At 37.2% G+C, this 22,273-nt stretch overlaps 2 protein-coding genes across 2 annotated transcripts in view; one reads left to right on the top strand and one right to left on the bottom strand.

Annotated features, from left to right (window-relative positions):
• LOC117342506 (sodium/hydrogen exchanger 7-like) overlaps positions 1-22,273 on the top strand; it is a 55,135-nt gene that overhangs the window by 20,363 nt on the left and 12,499 nt on the right. Inside the window, 5 exon segments of the mRNA XM_033904682.1 lie at positions 4,436-4,492; positions 16,196-16,284; positions 18,764-18,833; positions 18,835-18,873; positions 19,575-19,706. Coding sequence (XP_033760573.1) covers positions 4,436-4,492; positions 16,196-16,284; positions 18,764-18,833; positions 18,835-18,873; positions 19,575-19,706 — 387 coding nt within the window.
• On the bottom strand, positions 9,602-12,058 carry LOC117342507. Its single transcript, XM_033904683.1, has one exon. The coding sequence runs from the start codon at positions 11,618-11,620 to the stop codon at positions 10,181-10,183; it is 1,440 nt and encodes a 479-aa protein (XP_033760574.1). The 5' UTR covers positions 11,621-12,058; the 3' UTR covers positions 9,602-10,180.

Here is a 22,273-nt window from a genome sequence, read left to right as displayed (position 1 = left end):
TCTGTTCTCCATGTATAAAAAACGTATTGATAATTATTATTTTTTTTAGGGGAGGAAATGCTTTTTTCATTAGTATGAGAGAAAATGCTTATCATAATGAATTTCATGGCCCGTGAATTTGGGGTGAAAACGATAGATTCTTCACCAACTAAACAAGATATCTTTTGTCTAATCGTCTTTGTTAGGTACCTGGACTGAAATGATTTAAGGTATAATTCAGCTGATACCTGACTATTCGCCTTCTCCAGGTCCCAGAACAAGTTTTGTTTCATCTATGCAAAGAATTTTACAAAAAGGTTTTATTATTTTTTGTGTGTGTTAACTGATCAAAACGCTTGAGTGGAATATGATTTAGCTGGAGAGAGCTTAAGCAAACAATTGGGGAAACTTTGAATATAAACCACACATTTAAGAATTATCATCTTATCTCATAGCTGTCGTCACATCCACTTAAACACTATGATGTCATTGTCCACTTAAACACTATGATGTCATTGTCCACTTAAACACTATGATGTCATTGTCCACTTAAACACTATGATGTCATTGATATTGCAGATCATGTACATTTTTTAGAAATCAGAAATCATGATTGTGTTTGCATGTATATTTTACTTTCCAGTTTAGCTTACCAAAGTGCTCATGCCTTCCCAAGGGGCTGTGCAGATTGTGTTCTTCTCGAAAGGCAACAGATTCAATGTATCCCAACTCACACAGCACCTCTCTAGAGTAAAGTAGATATTGCAAAAAAAAAACTATGGAAATTTGCTTCAGTCTGAAATCTATGATAATGGATTCCGATACACTTTTTTTAGAGATTTTTTAAAGGTTCTGAAGCAAAATATCTACTTCACATGTACAGTGAAACCTGACTTCACCAACACTAAATGGGGCCTGGTCAATTTTGTCTGATATTATGATATGTCGGTTTAGACAGTGTTGGCAGTAAAACTATGGTCGTATGTTACAGGTGGTCGGTAAAGTCAGTGGTCTGTAAAGGCAGTGGTCGGTAAAGTCAGGTTTCATTGTACAATATAAAGATCCCATTTGCCACGCACACACCTGACTGCTGACCTGTGGTCAGTATTACTGCTGACCTGTGGTTAGTATTAAATATTTATCCCCGGAACGTCATAAACATTACACCACTACCAATGACCTGTGTCTCTAGTTGCTAGATACACACACAATTCACCTATGCTGCAGTCTCACTCCCATATATAGAAGCTTATCATATTTCTGCTTAGGACAAAGAAATCAGAAAAAAAAATTTTTGTTCAGTCAGGTTTTTAATAGACTCGAAAGTGAAATATTTTGGGACAATCCCATTGTCTTTTGATATGAAAATGAATGAAGTTTGTTATATGATTTCTAACCATTATGATAATAATGTCGCTGCCTATTAAAATGTCATACAATCTGTAAAAAAATAAAAAAACCAGGACGGATTCCTGGGAACTCCAGGTAGAATCCACATGGAATCTTAAGAGATTTATACCGGAGAAAATGTAATTTATATTATGTCTTAGATGATCTTTAGGCCCCAAAAAAATATTGTTGTTTCCAGCCGTTTCCATTTTGGACTACTGACCTGAATTTGTTGTGCCTCGGTAATTTTAAACTTTTAAGGATACAATGTTGAGGTCATATTCCTCTTCTTTCGATAATCCTTTTATGAAGGTGTTAAAAAGTTAACGTTTATCTGTCATGATATTTTTTCAAACTTTACACTGGAAACACACATATATTTTTGTCTTGCCTGATGATCCTAACCGTTTACTAGATGTATAATATCGGCTTCATCTGTATATGTATATTGATCAGTTTAATGCTTTGTAAAATATACAAGGTAATTTAGCAAGTCACAGTCTTAGCAGGAATTGGTCAGGTGTTTGTACGGTCCGATATTTAGTAAAGATTCTCATGATGATGATGATGATGATGATGATGATGATGCCAGTTTGGAAACCTGTAAATAAATCTATCTAAACACAGGAGATATTTTCCTAATTCTTTTTATTTTTCCAAAAGGACAGGTACACATTCCTTGCAAAATCCCTGCCCGGGGCAGTGCAGCTTAAAATAATGTGGGTTATAAACATACATGCATACTGATGCATTAAATTCAAATTTATGTCACTTTTATATCACCGATTATCCTGAGAAATTAAATTGAGAGATTGTTAACTGTAAAATCTATCTATCACAAGTCTGTTAAAATCATGATCTAAAAGGAGCTTGATTCCAATGGCAGATTAAAGGAAATTAACACAAGCACTCGGATATTCTGTAACTATAATTTCACGGAATGTGTGATAAATATATATCGACAGTAAGAATACTTTAGGGATGTTTAAAGTTTTCTTTAAATTTGATCATAATCAAATGAAGTATAATTATTATGCAAATTCAACAGGTGATGTAAAATTGATTTTGTACCCAAAAAAACTGTAATTCGTTGGTATTACCTTGACATCTAAGAATTAAAATCAAACAAAAGTACATTTGTATGGACTCATTCAAATTTTTTTTTTTTTTTTTTTTTTTTTTTCATTTTTCATTTTTTTTTTAACCGATCTTATAGTAAGTAACGTACGTTTTGATGAGTTTTTCACGAAGGTGTTTCCTGTTCTCAGTTAGGCACATCGGAATTGACAGATTTTCTTGTAAGTTATTTTTTTCACTACCACAGATACAATTTTTTTATGTGTTGGCACACAGTTGTAGACTCGCTTGCTTTTAGAAGATAGATTTCAGGGTTATATTAAATGTGTTGGTAGCAGCTTCTTCATTAATCATATATAATTATTGTAAGTATGAAATGTGTGAAAATTTTCCTTTCCTTTCTGCCCAATTGTTTTAGAAGAGTATTTAAGATATATATATTCTGAATTGATTCTATTGGTAATTATAATTACTCTCAACATTTTAACATCAGAAATTATCAGGGGCCTATTGCTTTGTGATGCTGAGGCTGGACACAAATTCTCTTAACACTGAGGATGCCTCAGTATCAGAAATCGATTGTCAGAGATCTATTGTTAGAAATATAATTCTCAGAAATGTCAATATAAGTCTTGCTATATATTCTCAGGAAATTTTAGTCAGTAATCAATTAATGACAACTATAAAATTTCTATAATGTAAATAAGGATCTGTCTGGTAGGAAACCCTGGATGCTCAATTTATTAATCTGCAGTCATTTAATTTTAAAATTATAGGCAGTGCCTGCCAAAGATCAAACCAATTAAAGGCACTTGATAAATGATTGAAAGCACTAATTTGGAAAAAAAAAATTACCAACAGTTTTCATCTCTACATTTAGAGTCAAAATTTTGGTTTTTGATATCAGTTTTGTTCCATCTATAATGAAATTAAGGAAACTGCTGGTAAAAACAAACTGGTATTGAATAGTTAGTGCAACAAAGATGATTTTATATTGATATATAGCATAGTTAAAATGGTACACCATTTATTATAGAGAACAAACTGCAGTATACAATGATGTCAATTCACAATATATATATATATATGGTGAAGGCTCGTTTCCCATTTCATATTTCTTCTTTTAAAAAGTTGTTTATGAAGGTGATTTGTGTATCTGATGCAATTTTTCCATAGGTCTATAATCATGCTTGATAATGGGTTCAGAGTGATGAAATCAACAATTGTATTGTTAAGCTATTGGAGTGATGAAACTTATAGCATTTATGGGTTGGTTAAACCTATTGAAGTTATTGGGATGATGAAACCTATTGCAGTTATGGGGGTGATGAAACCTATTGCAGTTATGGGGGTGATGAAACCTATTGCAGTTATGGGGTTAATGAAACCTATTGCAGTTATTGGGGTAATGAAACCAAAAGAAGTTGTGGGGTGAAGGAACTGTTAGAAGTTACATGGGGTTGATGAAAGCTATTGCAGTTCTGAGGTTGATGAAAGCTATTGCAGTTATGGGGTTGATGAAAGCTATTGCAGTTATGGGGTTGATGAAAGCTATTGCAGTTATGGGGTTAATGAAACCTTTTGCAGTTATGGGGTTGATGAAAGCTATTGCAGTTTTGAGGTTGATGAAAACTAGCTATTGCAGTTATGGGGTTAATGAAACCTATTGCAGTTTTGAGGTTGATGAAAGCTATTGCAGTTCATGGGTTAATGAAACATGTTGCAGTTATGGGGTTAATGAAAGCTATTGCAGTAATGGGGCTGATGAAAACGATAGAAATTACATGGGGTTGATGAAAGCTATTGCAGTTATGTGGTTGATGTAACTCGTTTCAGTTGTAGGGATGATACAGGTTACAGCATTTATTGGAGACATGATGACAAGCTGCCTTTCCTAATTACAATATCAAGATTCACTCTGTAGTGATTCAAGTGGATGAATGTTCTTAGTGATGGTTTATAAAGTTATGAACTTTGTATCTCTCAACAGGAGGAATACTTAGATGAAAGTAGCATGCCAGAACAGCCAGAATCCCCCCTACTGGAGGTAGTGTTTATTTTACAGTCCCCTCTACTGCGACATCTTTTTTATCATTTCTCAAGAATAAAGCACTCTGTTGTTGACAAAATTTTCCAAACTGTATCCCATATAAACAGAGGAAAACAAAATTATTATCAAAAATTAATTTGTATTATAAATTTCTATTGTGTCCAGTATGACTTGATAGAAAAAAGTTGTTTATGATATTTGAATGATTTGTTTGTTTCCCGTTTCATTTTTTTAACCCACCATCATCACATCAGGTGGGCTATTCAAATCGCTCTGCGTCCGTGGTCTGTCATATGTCCGTCCGTCCGTAAACAATCCTTATTATTGCTACTCCTCAGAAAGCACTAAAGAGATCTTTCTAAAATTTCATATGTAAGCTCTCCTTGGTTCCTAGCTGTGCATTTTGGGTTTTGGGAACGATCGGAAAACAACATGGCCGATTGAGGTAGCCATCTTGGATTTTAACAGTTGAAATTTGTTGCTGATAGTTCTCAAAACGTACTGAAGGGATTTTTATCTTTCATATGTATGTTCCCTTTGTCCCTAGTTGAGCATATTGCATTTTGGGACTGATCAAAGAACAACATGGCCAACAGGCGGCCATCTTGGATTTAGACAATTGAAGTTTGTTACCTTTTGTTCTAAAATTTCATATGTAACTTCCCCTTCATCCCTAGTTATGCATATTCCTGTAAAGGAAGTATCTAACAACAACATGGCCAGCAGGAAGCCATCTTGGATTTTGACAATTGAAACTTAGTTAAGAATTTCTTAAAGTACCATTATGGGTCTTTCTCAAATTTAAACGTAGATGTTCCCATTGGTCTCCAGTTGTGCATGCAAGTCTGATTGAAAGAACTAAATTGATGACAAAGAGTATGGCCATCTTGGATTTTGACAATTGCAGGTTGCTCCTGCTATATAGTGTTATATAAAATTATTAAATGTTTTGATGGAAGAGTAAAAGAAAGGAAAAGAAGAGAAAAGATCCGTCTTTCATTTGAATTGACTGTATCATTCAGTGGTGGGCGCCAAGATCCCTCTGGGATCTCTCATTTTATCCTTCATCCTGTACTCCATTTGTAGATAATACAGAAATTTAATGAGAAATTATCAGATATATTATTTTTGAGAAAATGTAGAAAAAGGCCGTTGTCTTTTGGAGGAGTTGTGGACATTGAGTTTTTTTTTCCTCCAGGAGATATAGTACCTAATCTTCCCTTGTATAAGGGAGATATAGACAGTTTTGACGATAACCCACTTTGCTGTGCCCTAATTCTTTTAACAGTTTGAGGAGTTGTAGCCTGGATATGCAAATGAGTTTTACCTGTATATATGTCACCTGTACTTCGGAGCATGTCCTTGCATGAGCAAGCATCTTCCATGTACAAGCTTGAAGTCATATCTAATACTGATGAAGTCCACGACTTTCTACACCACTGCTAGTGGAGAGTATCACACCAAATGCTTGCCCTATATTCCGATTTAGTCATTGCGTCCATTTTCCCTCTACCGATACATCATATTAGTGTACTTATTTACATGAACTCATTTAATTCAATATCATGCACAAGAAATATAAACGTCAAATTTCATGTTTGGAGTCGCCTCCCGGACCTTAATAGATAATAATTTTTTGCAACATTGGTTTTTAAACTTTGCACTTTAAGTTTTTTTTTTTATTTATCCATGTATCTATTAGTGGGAAAAGGGGGCTGGGGCATTTAATGATATTTCATTTTCTATGGTATGTCCTTGATTCGGCGGGAGTTTGCTTCTTTCTATACTTTAAAAAAAGAGAGAGAAACATTTTTTAAAAGAGGCGCCGCTGTCATGGTAAATCTCATCTGTCTCCTCTTTCTTATCAACAGATTGGACAAATATATTTTCAAAGCTTTTGATAACATTTCTTGGTATGTGTAATAATTTTTTTTTTTTTGTTTTTTTTTGTTAAATATGTAACAGTTATTTAGTCATGAGTTATACAAATAAGTTTATTTTGGGGACCAACTGTTTCTGAATATTGAGATTTTCCTGGACATTTTTCAATTTTTTTTTTTTTTTTTTGTATTAAACTGTCTAATAATAATGACAGGGAGCTCGAGGGTACATCTAGCTATATATAGTAATCATAATTGTTCTGAGTCGACAGACCTTGAAGAATGCTCAGGTAAGATCTCAACAATGCTGTTTGCTGTTTTCATGAGATATAAAATACTCTTTCATTATTTTTTAAACTATTAGGTGAAATTTGACTAATTGTTCTCGTTCGGCCTGAGCTGTGAATATCAATACATGTACTCATATCTACCGGTATATAGCTTTTGACCCTTTCACCCCTACTGACCATATTGGACCTAAACTTATGAAAGAATGGCAGAGTCCACTTAAGTTTCTTAGGGTTAAAAGGGTTAAGGCATAAATATTGTCCTGTACCAACTGTTATATGATGAAGGGTATCTGTGAGCACGTGCTTCATCTTTATATAAATGTGTACAATGTATTGTCAGTTTTCTATTGTTGTCAGTATTTGCTGAGAAAACAAAGAATTATTGCATGTGTGTACAACTCAAGATACTAAAAAGATTACTAAAAGATCTGTATAGCTACTAACAAATATGTATTTATCTATTCATATACATAAATAGGTACTAAAACTTGTTTTTATTTTCAGTATTCTTATACAGACTAGGCAAAAAATTATAATAGCTATTAATATATGTATAGTTTTTGTCTCACCTGAAATATCATCCGGAATTCATGGTCCAGTGATTTCTGGAATGAGGGATGCTGGGAATGTGTAGACTTATAATTACTTATCAGGAATTATAATTGTGTTGTGGTATGGGCCCACCCTTCTGATCATCTGAGTTTTAATTGTTTGCTGTATTTTTGGGTTAAAAACCTTTGATTCTGAGAAAATTGATATAGAATCTTTATTTACAGATTACTTTATAAATAAATTGGAATGAATTCTATGATATCAGATTATTTTCCTCTTACTTTTCAGCAAGAGTGACTTTTTGGGGGTAAAATTTGCTTTTCAATGCATCAATATTTAAACATATCATAAATGTATGCAGAGTCTTCCATACTATATATGGGGGGTTTTTAGTGAATTTTGGAGTTTATTACAAACTTTCATTGACAAAGCTTGACAGACGAAGTTTATAATTAGGCGTTATTCTTGTTGAAGTAATTAAGGAACTTTTTTTGTTTCAAATAAGGTGCCAAGCTGCCTGGTTTTTTACTTGCTTGTAGACATTTTATTTACTTCATTGACTGTTACAGTAATATTTATCATTGACATATCACAACTGAAATTATTTTGTCTCCAACTGGGATCAAAACATACAAAACCAAATATATGAATTAATACACCCGTATACACAAACTCCCAAATCTACCAGATTGAATCGTATGATGGAATGAAATTGGAGAGGGAATTGGATGATATATGGCATTGTTTATGAGACGAAAAGTCTGTGTAATACTCTCATCCAATCAAACCAGCTGTCACATTTACATGATGACATTAAACGATACAAACCCCTGGTCAGTTTGGTCGTATACATGATCGACACAGGAACAAAGTACAAAAGGACTATACTTCTATGAAAGTCCGTGTTTGTACAAAACATATTTTAAAAGACTTTATTCATATTGATTTCAAAAATAGCGAAGTTGGGGACAACAAAACTTCAGCGTCAATAGAGTTTTTTTGAGGCTCGATTTACTTTACTAACCCATGTAGTTAATTTACTGAAGCAACAAACCCTGAAATATTAACAAAGAGTTTTTTGACAGTGACCTTTGACCTTCATTTGGACCTGCCGACCTTGATCATCACCCCTTACCTACTTTTAAAATAAGTTAAACTTTGTGCACAGTGTGTTGTACAAGACATGACTTTCATATTTGACGTGTGTGCTCCTTGTGACAACCCCTTTCCATTCGGTACTACATTTTCAGATCTACTAACCTTGGGGGGGGGGGGGGGGGAACCACCAACCTACGGTCAGTACCAGGCAAGTGGGGTTTCGAACTCGCAACCAAGAAGTGGAGGGCTAGTGATAAAGTGTCGGGACACACTTAACCACCCTGCCACCGCTGCCCCTGGTCATCATGGAGTTGCTGTGCAGAATGACTGTGGTATTCTGTCTAATTCTGTGTGAATTTAAGAATTAAAAAACATGTAACTCTATGCTATAGATTAACGGTGAGCCCTGTGGTCTGTATGATATATATACGCTGGACATTACTGGTAATTTTGGCCACCACAGATTCTCTGTGTCTATTTCTATTTCTCTATTTCAAAGATCTACAGTCGTTGACACCTAGCGATCAGATGCTACAGTGACTGTGCCCAAAGTGTTATTGTCATGGTAAAAATTGACTCCATAATTTTCAATGTCGGGTTGCCTTTGGCACCTGCCGTTATAGTCGTGGTGGATAAATTTTGTTAGTCACACATTTGTTTCCGGCTAACAACTTCTCTTTTCTGTAATACAAATGATATTCATCCGCAGCCTAATATAGTTCCTATTTTAACAGCAATTATTGACACGATTTAACTGATGGTTCCCATGTTTACTGCAATTATTTAAAATGAAATATGAATGTTTGGTGTTCTAGACTATTTTAGAGTATAAATATTTAACATTTTCCTCGTCAGTATATGCAATTTTGTTGGCGTAAGATTACGTAGATCTATCTCAATCCTGCCTTGAAAATGAAAGCAAAAAAAATCAGTTTGATCGTCGTGGAAATTTATATGCGTCCCCAGATAAACTATCCACATGTCTTAGACTCATACGTTCATCCTGAGTGCATATGCAGGAATATTTCATATAAGCCTAAAACCGACCGTGTTTACATAGTCAAATGTTAAAATTCTATAAATAGCTTTGCAGCCAAACATTCCATTGGATAACTTCAGCTGTCATGTGACTAATCACGTGATCATCACTAATCGGCCAAAATGGCGGTTATGTCTAATATAACTAAACCAGAGACCGTTCGCAGTTTCATATTTATTTGTATGTCGCTAGAATACGCAAGAAATATCAACAGGAATTGAAGGCAAGTTGTAACAAACTACACTGCCGTTTTTCATTAGGATTTTATTAAATAAGATCATAATCATCTACATGTGTATATACATGTATGTCTCGTCGGACAGCGCGACTGCAATTTTCTATCGAAGTTAAAATTGCTGCATTCTCGATGTTACTAGGGGTCATATAATAGATGTTTGCTAGGCCTAATTAACATCTTATAATATAAATATAAAAAAACTTAGGCTGTATACATACATCTTAGATTTTTTCTCTGGTTGTAACTGTTAATAGACCAATTTGTCCTTCAGTTGATTTTTTTTTTTTCAAAATTTACAAGCATCTTTACTGATTCAGAAGTATATCAATAATCTTCCACAAACATTAAAGAAATAGGTCAGGGAAAGAACTACTAACTGTATACTCAGCTATTGGAAAGTTGTCCGCAGTTAAATATGTTATACAGTATATACATGTAATCTTGAATATTATACAGTATAGAATAGAAAAGAACAGATTAAGACATGATACAAATGTAGCTGTCTGACTATAAAATCTAATTTTAGATTTCTTATTTTATGACCTCAGACCCTGACATTTCTCAGGGCTTATGGCCCTTTGACTCTCATTAGTGTGTGTATGGTAGTAGTTTTACATTTTTCGAGAACGCTGCCCATAACACGTCCTCCCAGTCTACACCTACAGCTGATGTCCCGTTTGTGTCTGTGTGTATGACCTTGAGGAACTTACAACCTCCACTGAGGAGGAGGACCCTGCAGTTATCCCTGTCTCCTATGATGAGGTTCCCCACACTATCAAACACCACACCCCAGGGGTTAAATGGTTCACCTCCTGTTTGTGGTTGGTCGGATGAGCTTGGGATGTCACCTCTGAATACAGACAGTTCTTGGAAAGCAGTATTTATAACAGAAACATGCTGGTTTCCATCACCGCCGTCCTTGTCACTGCTGAAATCAATCACTGCGACATTGTGCGTGACAGGACACTCTGCGATCCTGTGCGGTGTGCACACTACCGGCTTTCCAGTCCCTTCAGCAGATGGAATGGACACCATTTCGCCTTTTGTCGTGAATATGGAGATTCGTCTGGCCATCCCCACAATGACATGGTCACTGGCTGTAACACATATACACCTGGGTCTCTCCTTGGTTCTGAATCTCTGCGTTAGGTGTCCGGACACGAGCTCCAGGATGTTGTTGTCTGTGTCACAGACCCACAGTCTGTGTGTTCTGGGTGACAGGATGATGTCCGAGACCACAGACCTGTGTTTCACCCTCTGTATAACTCGGCCTTTCCTGTCAAGGAGAGTTAATGTTCTATTGTACTCGCTGGTCCAAACCCTACCATCATCGGTTGGACATATTGAATCAATTCCACATAGAGAGTTCCACTCCTCTACCTCCTTGAACATAACTTTCCCTAAGGCCAGTTCTAGTTGATGCTGAGGATTCATGTTTGGAATGAAGCTGGCAGTACCAAGAAAAGGTTTCACAGGGAGACTGGATGGAGAAGCGATGTCATGAGACAAATCATAAATTTGTATGTGAGAACTGCGTTGAAGTGCCGTCTTACATTCCTGTACTTTTCGTTTGAGTTGCTCATTGTACATTTCCAGCTTCTGCTTATACATCTGAATTATCCTGGCGTTGTCCTCTTTCATTTTCTGATAAAGAGAGAGCGTCTTCCCTGTTAGTTTCTCAAGGTCTTGCTTTAATTTCTCCGTTTGCAACTTCAACTGACATGACAGGTCCTCGAATATATTGTCGTTGTCTTGGAGGAGTTTATCAGTAGAGGTTATGTATCTCCTGATTTGTACCAGTTCATTTTTTTCTGTTCTGTCAATAAAGTTTTGAATGTATGGTTTCTTTTTAGTAGAAATGAGGCTGAGTTCACAGATACGATGTCCATTGTGAGTTGTCGACACACATGTGGGGCAGATTACTTCATCGCATTGCTCACAATAAAAATCCAGTTGTTTCTCGCTATGCTGAATGCAGTTTGTCTGACCTCTCATACGCAAAGCCATTTGACTAACTGTTGTTCCCATTATGATGAAACACTGATTTTTGTTACTGAGTCCTACTTGTGTTATTATGAAATCAAAGAGTTTATTTTATGTCACAGAATGAAATCTCTATTCTCCTGTCCCGAAGTTGGATTCACAATAAGTAATTTAGATAAAAACATAAGAAAATAACTACTGGTACCTCATGATCACTGATGTCACAGGGTCACAGGTCACAGGGTCACAGGTCACAGGGTCACAGGTCTCAGGGTCACTGTGATGATCCAAATTGTCCATATCCCCCACATAAGAATGTAGATTTACATTATCCATATTACTTAAACCTCCAACCTTGGACATTCATATATAGTCATGTTAACTTCATTCTAGATCTATTTCTTTCTGGCGGACAAATTATATCGATAAATCCAGATTTGATCAGAATTTAAGATCTCCTTCCCATGTACAGAGTCCGAACAAGAGTATACATTCCTTGTTATCGGTAACTAATGTAAACAAATTAAATGTCACGGGTTATAAATATCATGCATATACGCGGGACCGGCCACGAAAGAGTTAACGCAGTTTAAATATCCGACAGTTGAAGTCAGTATGAATGGCCAGCTATATGTGTAGACCTTTTCATGGAATATGTACAATATATATATTGCACTGTATACAATTTTTATTGATTTTTCTCAGCACATACATTACATAACATACAGTCCTGCTGTAAGACAACTTTGCTACCTTGTATATAATCCTGTTATCTTGATAAGGTTTGTTTCTTTACGTAATTAACATCAAATCTTTGGATGATCTACAAAATACAAATTTCATGTGAAAACCACTTTGATATTGAAATTCATTAAACTGTATTCCTGAACATCCAGACTTAAATTTAAAGCCCAATATGACTGCCTGATCCAGTAGTGCCAACAGATGTGTGTATATGTACATTGTTTTTAAAATGTTAGTTACAATTTTACCGTATACAACCATACCTATGTGCCCCTTTGGGAATATGACTATAGGCTGTAATTAATATCCCGGTAATCAATTCAAGGCCAACATAAAAGATAATTCTGGTTGGAACCTGGCATGTGTAGTCTGATAACCTATACCACTATGTCGAGAAAAAAAAACTGGTTTAAAGGGAACAGACACAGTCTTTATTGAGGTTATATATTTAGGGTATAACCAAAGTATAACAAATTCAATAAAAATCAATTTTATTGACAGTAAAGATATATATTTGGGATGTGAATACCTTTTTTTGAAGTGGAAAATGTAGTGTCGCTCAGAGCTATTTTAATATGCTGTAATTACAATCATTGCTGGTGTTTTAAAAAGTACCCCAAATGTGCCTCATTAAGGCACATTGCATTATGGGTGCAGAATCGGGCTGTCTGTTTCCATTTGACTGTTTTGGCTTTTTGCATAATATTCAAAGTTCTGTAAGTTTTATTGTACTTTTTTCAATTCGGATCCTTGAAGAGTGTCTGTTGTAGTGGTGTAATGATTCACCGATACATCAATGTATTGGATCACAGAGTAGTGCATCGATGCAGTCTATCCTTGATTTGTAACGCGATACTTGAACATTTGAAGTTAGCTTACATTTGTAGTAAACAACATGACTGACAAGGCCATTTATAAGCCACTTATAAAGCTGTCCGTTGCAGATCTTTCAAATCCGAATTATCTAAATTTGAGAACGCCTTGTGGGAAATGGACAAACCTTATGCTTTTTGTAATAAATATAGAAAATTAGTGAAAAGGAGTGTAGAGCAAACGCCGGTGAGTATATAAGTGGCTGGAGTACTTGGTTCCTGGGTCCCTGAGCTGAATATCTGGAGATATGCAGGGTGATTGAAGTAAGGTATATTGCAAAGTAGGAAGAGTCAATCACAACACTCAAAAGAGACCTCAATGGTTCATTTTTATTGGTCTACTGGTTTCGCCTTTTTCAGGCTTCATCTTCTTCCTGATGAAGCCGGAAAAAGGCGAAACCGGTAGACCTTTGACTGTTGTGATTGACTCTTCCTACTTTGAAATATAGAAAAAGACGCAAATATAACGCAAATACCACGAACACAAACAAAACATGACCAACTGAATGATGGAATACCAGATATCTGAAAGGTCATCAACTTCTCATATATTGTGATACGAATCGTATCGTTATCCCCGTATCACACTACGAATCGTATCATGACCCTCCTTGCGATACACAGCTCTAGTCTGTTGTCAATCAGGATCTGGAGAAAAAATATTGTTGAAATTATATGTAAAGCCAAATGAGACCTTCAGGCCCTTAGGTCTTAAGTTAGCGTGCCAGGATCAAAATGTTCATCCATAATGGAGTCATTTTTTCATTGATGTTGTAATCATGTTATAGCTATTAATTTTCTGCCTTTGACCATGCCAGATATAAACCGCTATTTGATTGATATTTAACTGGCGTTTGATTGATATTTAATTGCCTTTTGATTGATATTCAATTGCCGTTTGATTGCTATTTAATTGCCTTTTAATTGATATGGTTAACTTCTATATTTACTAATCTGCATATTTTGTTGTCATTAATCAACTAACATAATCTGATTTCTGTAATAATTCTATCCTTTAAACTGCATGATTATAAATAGATACCAAAGCATGTCTAATTATAACAGTATATAATATTTAATTGATGTATATCATTCAATTAGACGATCTTTAATTATTATTTTCACATCATGAATTATTGTTTCAGTGTACATTTTAAACTACTACCTCATAACTTAAAGATTCGTTGCATGCACATGTTAACTCATTAGTATCAGATAACGTTTAGTATCAGATAACGTTTAGTATCATGGTTAAAATATAACTTTAATGTGATCTTATCCCTCCCTCTACTAACGCTTGGATTAAGACCAATATTCAGTTTTTTCAGGAATTTATTTTTATTTTATTGATTTTAATTTTTTTTTTTCAATACCTAAAGACTAGAACTGATTTTTAAAACTTGATTCAATCAGACTGATCTGACACTTGAACCAGTTTGACCAAACACTGACAGTACTTGACCATTCTGTAGGACTTTTGAGTGACATGACTTTATATTGGACTAAAGACCCTAATTGCTCAAACTTCTGTAAGATCTGATAACTTGATGACCCCTGTCAAACTCATCTGTTATTCCATTGCAGGACTTAACTGCCAATTCATCAGAATTTTTTTTAACAATCTAGCAACAGCTAAGGTTATAGTAAGGCAAGGGAGACAATTCCAAGTAAACTATTGTATAATAAGAGGATTTGACAGAGACTAGGTATTGAAGCAGATCATTTGGTCCTTCCTATAATCAATGCTTATATCATACTTCATTATCTGTAATAAGCCCACCTACTTAACATCCTAATGGTCTTTAGATTTCTAATCTGCTTCCCTGACAAGGTGTAATCCAGGGAAAATGTACAATGACACCCATGAGGTCATAGAAGGGGGGAAATTTGTACAATAACACCCAAGAGGTCGTATAAGGGGAGACAACTGTACAATAACACACAAGAGGTCATATAAGGGGAGATAACTGAACAATAATACCCAAGAGATCATAAAAGGGGAGACAACTGTAAAATGATACCGGAGAGGTCATAAAAGGGGAGACAACTGTATAATAACACAAGAGGTTATAGAAGGGGGAGACAACTGTATAATGACACTGGAAAGGTCATAAAAGGGGAGACAACTGTACAATAACACCCGAGACGTCATAAAAAGGGAGACAACTGTACAATAGAGGTCATAGAAAGGGTAGACAACTGTACAATAATACCCGAGAGGTCATAAAAGGGGAGACAGCTGTATAATAACACCCAAAAAGTCATTAAAGGGGAGACAACTGTATAATATAAATAGAGGTCATAGAAGGGGAGACAACTGAACAATAACACCCAAGAGGTCATAAAAGGGGAGACAACTGAATAATATTAATAGAGGTCATTAGAAGTGTAGACAACTGCACACTAACACCCGGGAGGTCATAAAAGGGAAGACAACTGTATAATAACACCCAAAAGTTCGTAAAAGGGGAGACAACTGTATAATATTAATAGAGGTCATAGAAGGGGAGACAACTGAACAATAACACCCAAGAGGTCATAAAAAGGGAGATAACTATAATAACACCCAAAATGGCATAAAAGGGGAGACAACTGTACAATAGAGGTCATAAAAGGGTAGACAACTGCACAATAACACCCGGGAGGTCATAAAAGGGGAGACAACTGTATAATAACACCCAAAAGTTCGTAAAAGGGGAGATAACTGTATAATATTAATATAGATCATAGAAGGGGAGACAACTGAACAATAACACCCAAGAGGTCATAAAAAGGGAGATAACTATAATAACACCCAAAATGGCATAAAAGGGGAGACAAGTGTACAATAGAGGTCATAAAAGGGAAGGCAACTGTACAATAACACCCAAGAGTTTATAGAAGGAGAGACAATAACACACAGGAGGTCATATAAGGGGAGACAACTGTACAATAGTGGTCATAGAAGGGGAGACAACTGTAGACACGTTATTTATTATTATGTATTACACTTTGTGTTGTCCAGGGTGGATCTACAGTCGAGATCACTCAGCTCAGAAAACCACGTGACGCCAAAGCCTGGTTAGTGGCTCAGTGGCATAGCTTTGATGTCAGGTGAGTCTACCAGCTGATTCATCATGTTTGCCAGTTATTAGTCCCCTGCCGTTTGAAAAACGGGGGGGACTATATGTTTACCCTCTGTCCGTCTGTCTGTCTGTTACGCAATAGTTGTCCGGACAACTCCTCCTAAAGTACTTCTACGATCATTAACGAAACTTGGTATACATGATCAGTATAACATGTAGTTGTGCATCCCATATTTGTATTTTTTCGAAAAACCATTTTTCAAAAAAAAAAGGGGGAAATGAATAGGTGCACTTCTAGCTCAGGCAGGGGACTTTGTATTGCTGTTGCAATACTATCCATCCTTGTTTTTTAGGTCATCTGACCCGAAGGGTCAGGATGACCTATAGTCATCATGCTTCGTCCGTCGTCGTGCGCCGTGCGTCGTGCGTCGTGCGCCGTGCGTAAACTTTTCACATTTCAATCTTCTTCTCAAGTTCCACCAGTGGGATTAAGCTGAAACTTGCCTGAAATGATCCTGAGATGGTCCTGACCAAGTGTTGTTATTTTTCGGGTCAGTCCGAAATCCAAGATGGCCGCCATAGCCGCCATTTTGAAAACACATTTTAAACTTCTTCTCAAGTTCCACCAGTGCTGTTGGGCTGAAACTTGCCAGAAATGATCCTGAGATGATCCCGACCAAGTGTTTTTATTTTTCGGGTCGGTCCAAAATCCAAGATGGCCGCCATAGCCGCCATCTTGAAAAACACATTTTAAACTTCTTCTCAAGTTCCACCAGTGCTTTTGAGCTGAAACTTGCCTGAAATGATCCTGAGATGATCCCGACCAAGTGTTGTTATTTTTCGGGTCGGTCCGAAATCCAAGATGGCCGCCATAGCCGCCATCTTGAAAAACACATTTTAAACTTCTTCTCAAGTTCCACCAGTGCTATTGAGCTGAAACTTGCCTGAAATGATCCTGATATGATCCCGACCAAGTGTTGTTATTTTTCGGGTCGGTCCGAAATCCAAGATGGCCGCCATAGCCGCCATCTTGAAAAACACATTTTAAACTTCTTCTCAAGTTCCACCAGTGCTATTGAGCTGAAACTGGCCTGAAAGGATCCTGATATGATCCCGACCAAGTGTTGTTATTTTTCGGGTCGGTCCGAAATCCAAGATGGCCGCCATAGCCGCCATCTTGAAAAACACATTTTAAACTTCTTCTCAAGTTCCACCAGTGCTGTTGGGCTGAAACTTGCCAGAAATGATCCTGAGATGATCCCGACCAGGTGTTGTTATTTTTCGGGTCGGTCCGAAATCCAAGATGGCTGCCATCTTGAAAAACACATTTTAAACTTCTTCTCGAGTTCCACCAGTGCTATTGAGCTGAAACTTGCCTGAAATGATCCTGATATGATCCCGACCAAGTGTTGTTATTTTTCGGGGCGGTCCGAAATCCAAGATGGCCGCCATAGCTGCCATTTTGAAAACACATTTTAAACTTCTTCTCAGGTTTCAACAGTGCTATTGAGCTGAAACTTGCCTGAAATGATCCTGATATGATCGTGACCAAGTGTTGTTATTTTTCGGGTCGGTCTGAAATCCAAGATGGCCCCCATAGCCGCCATTTTGAAAACACATTTTAAACTTCTTCTCCGGCTCCACCAGTGCTATTGAGCAGAAAATTGCCTGAAATGATCCTGATATGATCCCGACCAAGTGATGTTATTTTTCGGGTCGGTCCGAAATCCAAGATGGCCACCATAACCACCATCTTCAAAAACACATTTTAAACTTCTTCTCAAATTCCACCAGTGCTGTTGGGCTGAAACTTGCCTGAAATGTTCCTGAGATGATCCCGACCAAGTGTTGTTATTTTTTAGATTGGTCTGAAATGCAAGATGGCCGCCATATCCGCCATCTTAAAAAACACATTTTAAACTTCTTCTCCAGTTCCACTGGTGCCATTGAGCTCGAAATTGGTGAGGATGTTAAGGAAGGAGTGCCAACAAAGTGTTGTTATTTTTTCGGCCATGTAAAAACTTTGGCATGGCAGCAATGGCGGCCATTTTGTAACATGATTGCGCAATCATGGTTTTCCTGAACAACACCTATTTCAAACTTCTTCTCAAATTCCACCGGTTAATTCAGCTCTAACTTACCAGAAATGATCCTTAGATGGTCCAGACCAAGTGTTATTATTTATTGGGTCGGTCAGATATCCAAGATGGCCACCATGGCCAACAGTGCCACTATATACTTGCTACAGAGAATGCATACTACAATAATATAAGGGTTTTAATTTAGAGTCAGATGACCGTTAAGGCCCCTGGGCCTCTTGTTTCATGGAAACTTCATTAAGCTCCATCACAAATTTAATTGTTAATGAGTATTCATAATATTACATGAGACCAATGAAAATTTAGTTTAATCACTATCTTGAAGCATTTTGGTATTTCAGTAATACAAAATTAATGATGTTTTATTGACTGATTAAATACTAAAATGAATAATGGATTGTTTTACAGATTTATGAAGCCATTTCTGACACACTGTCGCCCCACATTAATGGAAACATCACCAGCCTGTTGTATGCCATTTGGCACGTCTTCTTACCACAGACGAGCAGCTACAGGGGGTAACGTTTTACTTCAATATTGATGTATCAGTTGGTATGAAGGGTCATATAGACCATCAGCCCACTTTATGATTAACAAGTTTGAAAATCTGGTACTGATCAACCTAATCTGAACCCGAATTGACCTAATTTGTGGATTTAACTATTCTGAATCAGATTGACCAAATCTGAAAATGGATTTACCTATTCTGAACCGAATTACCAAATCCATGATCTGAACCGATTTACCAAATCCCTAATCTGAACCGATTTACCAAATCCCTAATCTTAACCGATTTACCAAATCCCTAATTTGAACCAATTTACAAAATCTGAACCAGATCTACCAAATCTGATTAAGATTTACCTAATCTGAACCGATTCACCGAATCTGAACTGGTTTACTTGCTGTCAAAAACAGGATAAATGTATTATCTTCAATACCATTTCATATGTCCTCAGTTTTAGGAGGAAAGCTGTTTTAAGATAATTTCTTAAGGATTTTGATCAAATCCTTATGGAAAAATTACAAATTACATTGCATTTGTTACGGTTACTTAACAGATTTAAAAAAGTACAGAATTTTTCATTTTGGTATGGAAAACTGAAAGCTGTTGATTCAGACAATGTTAGAAGAAGCAATAGATTAATTGTAGAATGTTGTAGTAGATTAAAGATACATTTTGTTTAACATAAGTGCTGATGTTTGTTTCCTGTTACAGAGCGACCCGTCCAAGGATGCAGACTCCGATATAGATATGATTATAGACCACCGGGAACTCTCCATTGGGGAAGATTCAATTAGTACTGTTTCTCAGACACAACCTTACACCAGTACGGAGCCGGTATCACAGGTATAAGTCACATTGTGTCACCTAGTCACATACACTATAAATAGGTCACATCACAGTCACAGTCACTCTAAATAGGTCACATCACAAACACAGTCACTCTAAATAGGTCACACCACAGACACAACCTTACTCCAGTACAGAGCCGGTATCATAGGTACTAGTCACAATATGTCATCTAGTCACATACAGTCACTATAAATTAGTCACACCACAGACACAACCTTACACCAGTACAGAGCCGGTATCATAGGGTACTAGTCACAATATGTCATCTAGTCACATACAGTCACTATAAATTAGTCACACCACAGACACAACCTTACACCAGTACAGAGCCGGTATCATAGGTACTAGTCACAATATGTCATCTAGTCACATACAGTCACTATAAATAGGTCACATCACAGTCACAGTCACTCTAAATAGGTCACACCATAGACACAACATTACACCAGTACAGAGCCGGTATCATAGGTACTAGGCACATTGTATCATCTAGTCACATACAGTCACTATAAATTAGTCATGTAACAGACACAACCTTACACCAGTACAGAGCCGGTATCATAGGTACTAGTCACAATATGTCATCTAGTCACATACAGTCACTATAAATAGGTCACATCACAGTCACAGTCACTCTAAATAGGTCACACCACAGACACAACCTTACACCAGTACAGAGCCGGTATCATAGGTACTAGTCACAATATGTCATCTAGTCACATACAGTCACTATAAATTAGTCACACCACAGACACAACCTTACTCCAGTACGGAGCCGGTATCATAGGTACTAGTCACAATATGTCATCTAGTCACATACAGTCACTATAAATTAGTCACACCACAGACACAACCTTACTCCAGTACGGAGCCGGTATCATAGGTACTAGTCACATTGTGTCATTTAGTCACATCTGGGGACATCACCTTTCTGTCCCACTGAGTCCAAGTCACATATCCCTGTCCCTATACAACATGAAGTCACTATTGATCACAAATCCTCATTTCTAGATAAATGTACTGACCATGTTGTAAATGCTGCCTGTATTGGTGACATGTAAACAGTTTACTAAATAATTATACACTGTACCTACAGTTTACTAAGTAATTATACACTGTACCTACAGTTTACTAAGTAATTATACACTGTACCTACAGTTTCAAGGTATCATGAAATTGGTTAGCTACTGGACCTGATGCTCAGTCACTTGGAAATCAAAATTAACAAGCATGAGTGTAATATTTCTCCGTATAGCTTACATATCTAACCATCAGATAATATTATTGTAAAGTCTGAGCTTACTGCCATTTTCTATATTTGCAAATACAATTTAATAATTTGCTTTATTTCGCTTGAAATTTGATTTTTTTTTTTCGTTTGGAGGTGGATGTGTGGGTTCATTCCCAACCCCAAGTCTCCCTAGATGACCCTCCCCTGACCCCTTGACCTCATGACCTCCAACCTTACAATCTTTATCACCTGTGACAATCACCTGTCGACTGTAAGTGTGTAGAGTAGGTACCAAAAAACCTGTGTCTTAGTTCCAAAGCTATTAGTGTATGTCCCACACTGCCAGTGTGTACAATGTCCCAGAGCTATCTGTGTATGTCCCACACTGCCAGTGTGTACAATGTCCCAGAGCTGTCTGTGTATGTCCCACAGTCCCAGTGTGTACAATGTCCCAGAGCTGTGTGTGTATGTCCCACAATCCCAGTGTGTACAATGTCCCAGAGCTGTGTGTGTATGTCCCACAGTCCCAGTGTGTACAATGTCCCAGAGCTGTGTGTGTATGTCCCACAGTCCCAGTGTGTACAATGTCCCAGAGCTATCTGTGTATGTCCCACACTGCCAGTGTGTACAATGTCCCAGAGCTATCTGTGTATGTCCCACACTGCCAGTGTGTACAATGTCCCAGAGCTGTCTGTGTATGTCCCACAGTCCCAGTGTGTACAATGTCCCAGAGCTGTGTGTGTATGTCCCACAGTCCCAGTGTGTACAATGTCCCAGAGCTGTGTGTGTATGTCCCACAGTCTCGGTGTGTACGATGTCCCAGAGCTTTCTATGTATGTCCCACAATCCCAGTGTGTACAATGTCCCAGAGCTATCTGTGTATGTCCCACAGTCCCAGTGTGTACAATGTCCCAGAGCTGTGTGTGTATGTCCCACAGTCCCAGTGTGTACAATGTCCCAGAGCTATCTGTGTATGTCCCACAGTCCCAGTGTGTACAATGTCCCAGAGCTATCTGTGTATGTCCCACAGTCCCAGTGTGTACAATGTCCCAGAGCTGTGTGTGTATGTCCCACAGTCCCAGTGTGTACGATGTCCCAAAGCTGTGTGTGTATGTCCCACAATCCCAGTGTGTACGATGTCCCAAAGCTGTGTGTGTATGTCCCACAGTCCCAGTGTGTACAATGTCCCAGAGCTATCTGTGTATGTCCCACAGTCCCAGTGTGTACAATGTCCCAGAGCTGTGTGTGTATGTCCCACAGTCCCAGTGTGTACAATGTCCCAGAGCTATCTGTGTATGTCCCACAGTCCCAGTGTGTACAATGTCCCAGA

The sequence above is a fragment of the Pecten maximus genome, chromosome 14 (genome assembly GCF_902652985.1).
Source record: "Pecten maximus chromosome 14, xPecMax1.1, whole genome shotgun sequence".
Lineage (NCBI taxonomy): Eukaryota > Metazoa > Mollusca > Bivalvia > Pectinida > Pectinidae > Pecten > Pecten maximus.
The sequence above is the reverse complement of the archived record's forward strand: the minus strand, read 5'-3'. Positions and strand labels throughout refer to the sequence as shown.